The sequence below is a fragment of the Sorex fumeus genome, unplaced genomic scaffold (genome assembly GCF_029834395.1).
Source record: "Sorex fumeus unplaced genomic scaffold, SorFum_2.1 ptg000043l, whole genome shotgun sequence".
Lineage (NCBI taxonomy): Eukaryota > Metazoa > Chordata > Mammalia > Eulipotyphla > Soricidae > Sorex > Sorex fumeus.
In genome coordinates this window covers 18,119,571-18,130,909 of record NW_026606100.1, presented here as the reverse complement: position 1 = coordinate 18,130,909, position 11,339 = coordinate 18,119,571, and the positions used below count along the sequence as shown (strand labels likewise).

General features: G+C 41.3%; 1 protein-coding gene across 1 annotated transcript in view; it reads left to right on the top strand.

Moving 5' to 3' along the window:
- The first annotated feature begins 4,602 nt into the window (after positions 1 to 4,602).
- The window catches only part of SLC16A9 (solute carrier family 16 member 9), a 48,626-nt gene continuing 41,889 nt past the window's right edge, over positions 4,603 to 11,339 (top strand). Inside the window, exon 1 of the mRNA XM_056120665.1 lies at positions 4,603 to 4,798. Coding sequence (XP_055976640.1) covers positions 4,603 to 4,798 — 196 coding nt within the window. The remainder of the gene's footprint in view (positions 4,799 to 11,339) is intronic.

The following is an 11,339-nucleotide window of genomic DNA, read 5'->3' as shown; positions in this document are numbered from 1 at the left end:
GACATTTTCAGCTAGTGTGGAGTTGAGAAAAATAGCAAAGGAGTGGTATATTTGAATAAAACAAAATGTAATTTAAAGCATTGGGGCTTAAAAGCTTTAGCATGAGTGAAATGGAGACTCTATCAATAATCCTTTTTCATTTTTGAAAGGAAATGTCTTTGAATTTGTCAAACTCTCCTTTGATTTAACAAAGCAAAATCTATTTAATAATACTTTCTTGGAGTTTTAATACAGAAGTGAGAGGCATGAGTTTGGGGGACTGGTCAGAGATACCACATGTGACTCCAGGACAGTGATGGAGGGTCTTGGGCACTATGCTGGTGGGGAACAGAGCAGCAATTTAGTACACCAGTAAGGTGAACCCAGTAACTTTTGTCACCATGCTACTTCAACTACAACCAATATTAAAGCAAAATAATTTCTAACTTAATGAAATCCTTTATATTAATGGGAATTAGTTTTGCTAAATAATGTCTTATTACTTCATTTATTGGTTTTGGGGTTATACCTGATGATGCTCAGGGCTTAGTCCTGGCTTTTCATTCAATGATCACTCATTGGAGTTTTAATACAGAAGTGAGAGGCATGAGTTTGGGGGACTGGTCAGAGATACCACATGTGGTGCTTGGGTGACTATGTTCAGTGCCAGAGATTGAGCCTGGGTTGGCTGATTGCTAGGCAAGCACCCTACCTGCTGTGCTGTTGCTCCAGCCCACATATAAAAGGACACATATGGGTCAAATACCAATGGGTCAAGAACAAGTGTCTTTGATTAACAGTTCCATCAACTGCCTATCCATAAGGCAGATATATCCAAGCCTACCACAGGACATTGAGGACCATTACAAAATGGGCGATGAAGGCTAGCCTACTTGTGAAATTACCTTTATGTCAGGGAAAAGTGAAGCCCTGACTGAAAAGAAGAAATCACTAAGTCATTTTTCACTCGTGCTTTGTTGAGACTATATGTATGTCAGACTATGATCAAGTTGCAGTTAAGAAGTCAGTTGCCAACTATAAAAATTTGTCATTCTGGTTGATATACTTGGGAGCTTTGTATTTCAATTTTTTTCTCTGTCATTTGCTTTGAGAACTTCCCTGGCTCCCGCCCTATGTGTTGAAATATTACCTATGACAAAACACTGCAGCACTGTAGCACTATCTTCCCGTTGTTCATCAATTTGCTCGAGCGGGCACCAGTAACGTCTCCATTGTGAGACTTGTTACTGTTTTTGGCATATCAAATATGCCATGGGGAGCTTGCCAGGCTCTGCCGTGCAAATGGGATACTCTTGTTAGCTTGTTGGGTTCTCTGAGAGGGGTGGAGGAATCGAACCCGGGTCGGCCGTGTGCAAGGCAAACACCCTACCCGCTATGCTATCGCCCCAGCCTGATGACAAAGCAAAACAATGTAAGGCAAAGCAAAGGTATTTGGTGTATAAAGGTATTTCTGTCTATTCAGGTATGAAAACTGACATGGAAGATACCCCTTTTAATCTTTTCTTCTTCTCTCCTAAACCCTTAAAACTGACTCTATTCCTGGCACTGATACTTTGTCTATGAAAATGTATACTTGTCCTAAAGTGTTTTCATTTGAAGGCTTTAGACTTCTTGCATATTTGCTTTTATGCAATCTTTTAGTTTTGTTAGATGTTTGGCTAGTGCTACTGTATACTATTTAGTTTAGGGAAGTAAGGTTATTTTCTCTGAAAGGGATTCTAACCTGGAAATTTTAAGTATTAAATAAATGTTTAAAGGGCCAGAATTGGGTCTGGAGAGATAGTAGAGCAGGTCAGGGTGCTTGCCTTGCACATGGCCAACCGAAATTTGATTCCCAGTATCCTGTATGGTCCCTGTAGCATAACCAGGACTGATTCCTGCTTGCAGAACTAGGAGTAACCTCTGAGCATGGCTGGTTGTGGCCAAAAAATTAAAAAGAGGGGGCCAGAATTGTACTGTTTACTTAAACAGTAGACTAAGTGGTATTGGAATTTAACCTCTGATGAAGGGACATATTTGATTACTTCTAAAAATTTCTTGATTTTTAGAAGGGACATTTCTTGAAGGGACATTTTTGATTACTTCTAAAAAGTGTTTGAAGGTTTGATGTATTTTGTTAATACATGCAAGTGGCTGAATTTTAGAGCCTACAAGTTAATTGCATAAATTGTGACTTCTTTAAAATTTTAGTATTGATATTGAAAGCTGATTTGTACAAAAGCCTGTAGAAGGTAGTGATATGGTATTTTCACAGTGCTCTGAATCTCACAGTGAAGCAATTCACTGAGTTATAGAAAAATGGTGAGCCTATGATTCCTTTAAGGTAGCAAATACCTCATATATTATGCATGAATGGATGGATGATATTTCTACTGTCTTTACCTGTAGTCTGATTAATAGGCATGGCTTGACAAAAATCTGAGGGCTTACAGTCATTTAAGAAAAAAAGGAAAGAAAAAGAAAAAGAAATCTGTGGGCAAAGATAATGTTGATTCTCATTGTAAACCTGGCATGGTGAAAAGCCATAGGAGATATATCATAAGGAGGAGCAAGTGACTGTTGGAAGCAGGAAGGACAGATTATGGTCTCCAGATACACTACCATAAACACAGTTTATCAAATGATATGCAGATATAGAAAGATTTATGTATATGTAAGGTTATTCACTGCGTGTTTGGTTTTCATTGTAAGACTGGACTTGTTTAAAGAATTATGAGAACGCATGGAGGAATAGTGCAGTGATTTAGAGTACCTTCTTCACAAGTGTATGGCCATGAATTCAAATCCCTAGGGTCCTACATTTGAAACATGATCTGGCAGTTCTGCCATATACACCTGGCGTTGAACTGCCTTCAGTTCCCAGGTCAGCAAGAGAGTGATAGCTACATTGCATCCATAGGTAAGCACCACAGAAAACAGTGCAATTCCTGGATATTTGCTTTGGTTTGCTTGTGCACGGATGAAGAAACTCTAGAAGGATGCACAAGTTGTTAAACACTGTGCTATGCTGACAGTTCCCATTTGAGACTTGCTTGAGTTCTTGCTACTGACGCTGAAAGTGGGACTGACAGATGCCTTCAGCTGATTCCCACATGTGGGTTGTTGAAAGTCACAGTCTTTTCTGGGTGGTCTACTGCCAGAGAGTGATCAGGAGGGTGTGTGTGAAGGGCAAACCTCATGCCCTATACAGGCCAACCTGGTCTTTCAGCTTTATAAATCCTCTTTCTTGATATTGCATTTCCACTTGCCTCCCCATCTGTAATCTAGTCCCTTCCATAAGAAGAGAGCAATCCTAACACAACCCTTCTTGCTAAGAATCTGCCTGCTGGGAAATAGCATATAACAGAAACAAACCAGTCATTTGCTGTTCTTGGAAGGACGAGGGAATTTGCTAAAAGGATGCAAGATTAGGAAGGAGATTTTTAGTCCTATACCTTTTAGTGATTAAAAACTTAATTAAGAAATAATGTACAGGTTTTTTTTTTTTCATTAAGATGTTTGGGCTGGAGCAATAGCACAGTGGTACGGCGTTTGCCTTGCACGCAGCCAACATGGCCGACCTGAGTTCGATTCCTCCGCCCCTCTCGGAGAGCCCGGCAAGCTACCGAGAGTATCTCGCCTGCACGGCAGAGCCTGGCAAGCTCCCTGTGACGTATTCGATATGCCAAACACAGTAACAACAAAGTCTCCAATGGAGACGTTACTGGGCCCGCTTGAGCAAATCGATGATCAATGGGAGGGCCTTTACCTTACCTTACCTTAAGATGTTTGGTACCAAAAACAAGGAAGAAAGTCCCTGTCCCAAGGTGAAGCCAAAGCCAGAGCCCTAAAGGCCAAAGACCACTGTGTTGAAAAGCCTCCACAGCCACAAAAAGAAAAAAACTTGCAGATCACCCACTTTCTCAGAGCCCAAACTCTGCAGCTCTGAAGGTAGCCCAAGTATTTATGGTAGAGCACTCCCAGGAGAAACAGGCTGGACCACTGTGCCATCAAAAAGTTCTCTGACTGAGTCAGCCAGCAACACACAGAGAAGACAGTTAACATACTTGTGTTCTTGGTGAATGTCAAGGTCAACAAGTACCAGATTAAACAGGCTGTGATGAAGCTCTGTGACATTGATGTGGCCAAGGTCAACCCCCAATCATACCTGATGGGAAGAAGAAGGCATAGGTCCCGTTGGCTCCTCACTGGGGTGCCTCGGATGCTGCCAACAAAATCAGGGTCGTCTAAACTCAGTCCAGCTGGCTTGTTCTAATACACATTTTCCCCCACCACATATAAAGGGATAATAATAGTAAAGATATGTTATAAAATAATTTAAAATATGCATCAATGTGAATGTTTCCTTATTCAAACCATAAATTAAAAAAGTGCAAAGTAAACCTGATTTTGTGACATTTTTATACCTTTTTAATGTGATATTTTTAGAGAACATTTTATAAGTTTGAATTTAGGACATGTTTTTTAATGGAATTTACTGTGACCTACTGCACTCTAAATATACCTTTTCCTTGTCTTTTTGTTGCTTTTGTTGTGTTGTTTGTGGTGCGTATATGTGTTTGTAGGACCTACGGAGAAGCATCGCCTTGATTTCACTTTATGATGGAATTTAAAAAGTCACCTGACGGTGGATGGGGCTGGGTGATCGTGTTCGTCTCCTTCTTCACTCAGTTTTTGTGCTATGGGTCTCCACTAGCTGTTGGCGTCTTATACATAGAATGGCTCGATACCTTCGGTGAAGGCAAAGGGAAAACAGCTTGGGTCGGATCCCTTGCAAGTGGAGTTGGCTTGCTTGCAAGTAAGTGAATAAATACTTATTTTCCCTTTCCCATTCATCATTTAATTACATTTGCTACACCATTAACATTGCACAAGCCACAAAAGACATTTAACCCTGCTTTTATGGAGGTTTTAGAATGACTCTTGACTGTAAAAATTCTCTACAAAAATTCAGAATTCCATAAAGCATTCATGCATTCACACAGTCATTCATTTCTTTGCTTTTATGTGCTACTACATGCTAGGTAGGGTGCTAGATGCTGGAAAAGAAAAAAAAATCACAACACCAAACATATTCTTTTTGAGTGGTTCTCAGTTTGTCAAGGGACTTATTCCCTTGAGTGAATGATACTGGGAAATGAGGGCAGTCTCCAGGCATGCCCGCGAATGCTAGTGACCAAAGTGACTGTAATGTTCGTCAGTACTGTTGGCAATTCCTATACAATTCATAATCACTTCTCTCTGCTCAGCTACACTATGGCCAAATTATGTGTCCCATAAGGACTGCTTAAGACAAATAAGATAGGGAAAAGGATATTACTGTCTCACAATGATTATGCAATTCAAGATTTTAATACAGTATTGTGTGTAAATATGTAACATGTTTTGTGTGATTGTCATTGGCCTCCAAGAGGTCTTTTGGATATATGTTGCACTGTAGCACTGTAACACTGTCCTCCCTTTGTTCATCGATTTGCTTGAGTGGGCACCAGTAATGTCTCCATTGTGAGACTTGTTACTGTTTTTGGCATATTGACTATTTCACGGGGAGCTTGCCAGGCTCTGCTGTGTGAGTGGGATATTCTCGGTATCTTGCCAGGGTCTCTGAGAGAGAAAGGAATCGAACCTGGGTCATCCGCATGCAAGGTAAGTGCCCTATCGGCTGTGCTATCGCTCCAGCCCTTGGATGTATGTTACTTTATGTTTAATCATGATTCTTGTCATGTTTATTAAGAACAGTAGAGAGATGTGCTATGAACTTGAGATGATTACTGGGAAAGTCACAGTCTCCATTTTTATGGGGAAAATAAAGGCTTTAATACAATTATTTGTAAAATGTTATATATGCTGTCTTTCCTGATCACTAGAGGGGAAGTTCTTAAAACGGTAGCTTGCAATTGATAAATTACCTTGTTGTGTTACATATAACACTCAATAGCAATGTTGGATCCTTTGGGTGTGTCAGATGAGGTAACTAAATACAACTAAACAAATGAAAATAATATTGTCATTATGCACTCTAGTGAAACAGGAGAAGTGTATCCAATATATGTTAGAGTTTTTCAAATTGTAAACTTGTCAAAGTACAAGTGAAGGATAATTGATATATCATGAAGGGGTTTGAAAATGAGTGTAAAAAATCTCTATGAGAGGGACAGACATAGAAAGATTGCATTCGTCTGGGGAACATAAAGTAACAAAATAAGAGACTAACACCCAAGAATAGCCGAGATAAGTACCAGGAGGCTTACTCATGTCTTGGAGCCCAACAGCACATGCTAGGGGGAAAGGCAGCTCAGGTAGAGAAGGGAACACCAAGTAAAGGGTGTTGGGAGGATCCTTCCAGGATGGGAGATGCATGCTGAAAGTAGACTATAGACCGAACATGATTTCCACTCAATGTCTCTTTTGTAAACCTCAGCACCCAAAAAGAGAGAGAGAACAAAGGGGAATGCCCTGTCACAGAGGTGGGGTGGGGTGGGGGGATCGGGTGGGAGGGATACTGGGATAATTGGGGGTGGAGAATGGGCACTGGTGATGTGATGGGTATGTGACCATTGTATAACTGAAACCCAAGCACAAAAACTTGTAAGGTCAACAACTGTACCTCATGGTGTTTCACTAATCAAAATTTTAAAAAATAAAATTTAAAAAAATCCAAAAAAAAATTAAAAAAAAATCTCTATGAAGAGACCATATTTTAAAATGCTCTCTAGTTTCTATTAGCAATAACAGAGATGTAATCACCAAGCCTTGCAAGGATCCAATGGTAATCAAAATGTTACCTCAGCTCAAAGATGGAGAACAAAACTGCCTTTTATGAAGTCTGCCTAGTTGGAAATTGGGGGCTTAGAGAAGCTAAGGCCTCTTTAAGGATGACTGGACCATTGGTGGTTAGAGCTGAGATTCAGACTTAAAACTGAACTGTAGCTGCACACTTTTCTCCTACTTCAGAGGTGAATGATGACACCTGCTTGGGGCTGAGAACAGTACACTGCATGAGCAGGCAGGATGTGTTACCTAATTTGTAAACCCCAGTCACGGTCACGGTCCTCCCATTATTCATTGATTTGCTCAAGCGGGCCCAGTAACATCTCCATTGTGAGACTTGTTTTTACTGTGTTTGGCATATCGAATACGTCACGGGTAGCTTGCCAGGCTTTGCCATGAGGGCAAGATACTCTTGGTAGCTTGCCGGGCTCTCCAAGAGGGGCAGAGGAATCGAACTTGGGTCAGCCATGTTGGCTGAGTGCAAGGCAAACGCCCTACCCGCTGTGCTATCGCTCCATACCCCAGTGTAAAGGGAAAATGGATTCCTTGCTTTCAAAGAAATTAAGAGTTCCAGTTCAGCATGCAGATCAGGAACTCAAGTGCCTGGCTCCCTGAAAGCTGCTGCCTGTGCAACTGCGTAGTGTGTAAAAGCCCTAGCAGTCAGGCCTGGTGGTAGGGCTATAGAGATAATTCATCTCTGAAACTCAGGAAAGAAAGAGTACCAGACATAGTAGTGAGCTGAAGTAAGATGCTATTTCAATTCTTGCCTCTGCCACTGTTTAGCTGAGTGACCTAGTGCAAATAAGTTAACTTCCTTATTACCTGCTAGATACAAGACTTTTGGATTAGCTTATCAACACTTTTGAAGAATAAGGAGACCAGAAGATTTGAAAATGAGAAGGGGGACAGGGAAAGGTGACAGAAGAGCTACCACTTATAGGTATGTGTGTGCAGGAGAGCACGTAAAGACTTTCATTAGTGTCCACCAAATATATGTGATATTTGCCTTTCTTGGCTCCTAATAGAATAAAGAGACAAATCCTGAAAGCTGTGATAATCTAGTATGCATTAGCTAGAGATACTCCAGCATTGTGTGAGCCTCCATAACTCCTTACTTTGTACACAACTCACTTTTTCATTTTACAGAGAAACAAGTACTATCTTGGAAAAGAGAAAAGAATCTCCCATCCAAGGGATGTAGTTTCAACCAGGAACTTATAGCTCATTTTAACACAGGGTAATATAGTGAGAGCAGACTGGATGAAGGGAATGGGAGTTTGAGTTTCTTGGAGGCAAGTTAAAATTGTGAAAATGTGACCTGATACACGTGACAGAGATTTGTTATACAGGTTTAAGTCTTTTCAGGTGATTTTCTTTTGAGGTAGGGATGCTTAGGAACCTCAGGGGCCTCATCAGCTGTTCTTGACCAATCTGGTTTGGTCAATGCAAGGACCAGAGGATGTGCTGGGAGACTGTGTGGGAGTTGGCTGATCAGGCACATTCCAACTGCACACTCTGAACTCTCCTACTTCGATGCTTCTCAGGTGATTTGCTTTTACCGCCCCCCCAACTTAGAAAAGGGAGATTCATACCCTGTTTTTACACAGAAAGAGGACTGAGAGCTCCTCTTGAAGACATGCATTCTTTTTTAAAAAATTTTTATTAGTGAGACACCATTAGGTACAGTTGTAGACTTACAAATTTTTGTGCTTGGATTTCAATTATACAATGATCAAATACCCATCCCTCCACCAGTGCCCATTTCCCACCACCACGGATCCCAGTATCCCTCCCACCTCCTATCCGCCCCCATCCCACCCTGCCTCAGTGGCAGGGCATTCACTTTTGTTCTCTCTCTATTATTGGATGTTGAGGTTTGCAAAAGAGGCAATGGGTGACAAGCATGTTTGGTCTATAGTCTACTTTCAGCATGCATCTCCCATCCTGGGAAGATCCTCCCAACACCCTTTATTTGGTGCTCCCTTCTCTATCTGAGCTGCCTTTTCCCCTAGCATGTGTGGCTGGCCTCCAAGCCATGGAGTAAAATTCTTGGTACTAATCTGGGCCATTCTTGGGTGTTAGTCTCCTATTTTGTTACTTTATGTTCCCCAGATGAATGCAATCTTTCTATGTCTATCCCTTTCTTTCTGAGTCATTTCGCTTAACATAATACTTTCCATGTAGTACCACTTGTATGTAAATTCCATGACTTCAGAAGACATGCATTCTTAACTTTATAATCTTAATTCCTAAGTCCTCTTTGAAAGCAATTACTTTTAAGGTAATTTTAGGAGAAAACACTTACTCTTCTGGCCTGTATTATTTGCCCATATAATTTAGGGGATAGATGAAGATTTGACCACTCTGGGTTGTGTGCTAGAAATGACTTACTGTTACTACACATATTCATAGTATCTTTTGTGCAAAAGATAGCCATAAAGAAGATGTCATTGGCGATTATAAGCTACTTATGGTCTCAGAAATTGGGAAAAAGGGGAGGGGCTACTCACTAATAATTTAGGACTTGCCAAATACCAGGGAGACTAGCAAGGGAAAGATAGTCTTGGTATTTAGTACAGATGGTGAGCTGATCGCATCCATCAGTGGCAAGAATGCTGGTCATGAATGTATACATTCCTGTACATTCCCCAGTTATTCAAACATGTTGCAATGAAGGTATTTAATGGATGTGTTAGAAGAACTAAGTCTTTTTTTTTCTTTTTGGGTCACACGGATGATGCACAGGGGTTACTCCTGGCTTTTGCACTCAGGAATTACTCCTGGCTGTGCTCGGGGAACCATATGGGATGCTGGGAATCAAACCCGGATTGGCTACATACAAGACCCTACCCGCTGCACTATTGATCCAGTCCCTAGAAGAACCCAGTCTTTCTTTGACTTTAAGTAAAATGTATTATCTTAGGTAATTGAGTGGGTCTGATTGCAAGGGGTCTGACCCAGATTGCTGAAATTACTTAATAGCAGCAATGAGCTCCCTGAGAGAGAAATTCTGCCAGTTGGCTGTAAAACCTGTGCCATAGAGTGTCAGTGTGCCCTTCCTGACCATTTGCCTGATGGATGTTATATAAATTTGCTTAGCCAGGGTACACAGGTTTCAAATTTTGTTTTTAATTTCTCGCAATAAATCTCTTAATAGCTATGTGTGTGTCTCTCTGGTGTTGTCTCTGGTAGAAACAGATACCAGATGACTGGGAAGTACTTGAAATAAACACCTTGCAGGTCCTTTGCTTAGAAGTCTTCCTTCAAACTAAGAAGGGTGGGGCTATTCTTTGGACTCCAGAGTTGCAGAAGCTGCAGGGAATTTTTTTTCCCTGTTCTTTTGTACTCAGAAGCAGATTTAATAGTTTCCTCATGACATTTTTTTAAAATTCATATTCCTTCAAGAACTGTCAAATTAATCAGGAAATATATGAAAAAGGAAATGTGAAAAAATATATAGTGGATCAACATAGGCAATGTAGCTTGCTGAGTGAGTCCTGGGTTTGGGTTTGAGTTTCTCTCTATGAAACTATTTTACTCCTGAACACTGCCTTTCTCCCTGAAAGTGAAACTGAATTATTGCAAGGATTTTGTCCTCTTAGCTGGATCCTGATGTCCAGGCTGCTCTAGGATTGATGAGGACAATGGTAGATCTTGGTTAAACTTCCTACCATCTCTCTACATTATCAGCCCAACAAAAAAGCAAATCAAACATGTGAAAGCCAGGATTTCAGTGGGTGTGGCTCCTTTGTGTCTTTCTCTTCCTCTGTGACAAGAACTGAAACTCATGATGTCCGCAGAAGTGGGGAGTGAGGAACCTGATATTTGGAGAAGCCTGCTCCCTTGGCTCACAGTATCACTGAGGAGTGGGGCTCCCACGGGCCCAAAGGCTCTATTCTCTATGAAGTCCTTGTTGTGAGGCAGGAGAGAACCCGGTTGATTATTTTATTTAACTTTGTTGTGTTGTTTGGTTTTGGGGGTCACAGTGATGCTGAGGACTTTTAGCTCTGCTCTCGAGGATCACTCCTGGTGGTCTCAGGGGACCACATGGGTGCCAGGGATCAAACCTGGATTGATACCGTGTAATGCAAGTGATCTATCTGTTGTACTATCTCTCTGGCCCCTTACTTAACGCTGTCAGTCTACCAAGAGCTTTAGTGCAGCAGGCCCAGCTGGCATATTACTTTTCAAGATAGTCATAAAAATTTAATTAGTTGCCAAAGGGACTCCTCCCTCACCCGGTCCCCCGCCAGTAGCTTATAATAATTTCTAACTAGAAAGCCACATTATGTGTCTGCTCCTTTTATTTAGGATGCATTTTTATTTTTTGGGTTAATATCTTTCATGGCCAGCACCACGTTCATTTCCTTGGCTCATGGTGTGCTACCCTCTTCTGAACTTCCAAAACACACACTAAGACTTTTATTTTGGTACCTCTTGCCTGTGATTGGAGGGCTTTGTTTTTGTCAGTTGTTTCTGGGGCCAGACCCAGTGGTGTTTGAGGACTGCGCCTGCTCTCTGCTCATAGAAGTGGCCAAGAGACCATGCGGTGAGGTACCTGTGAGGTC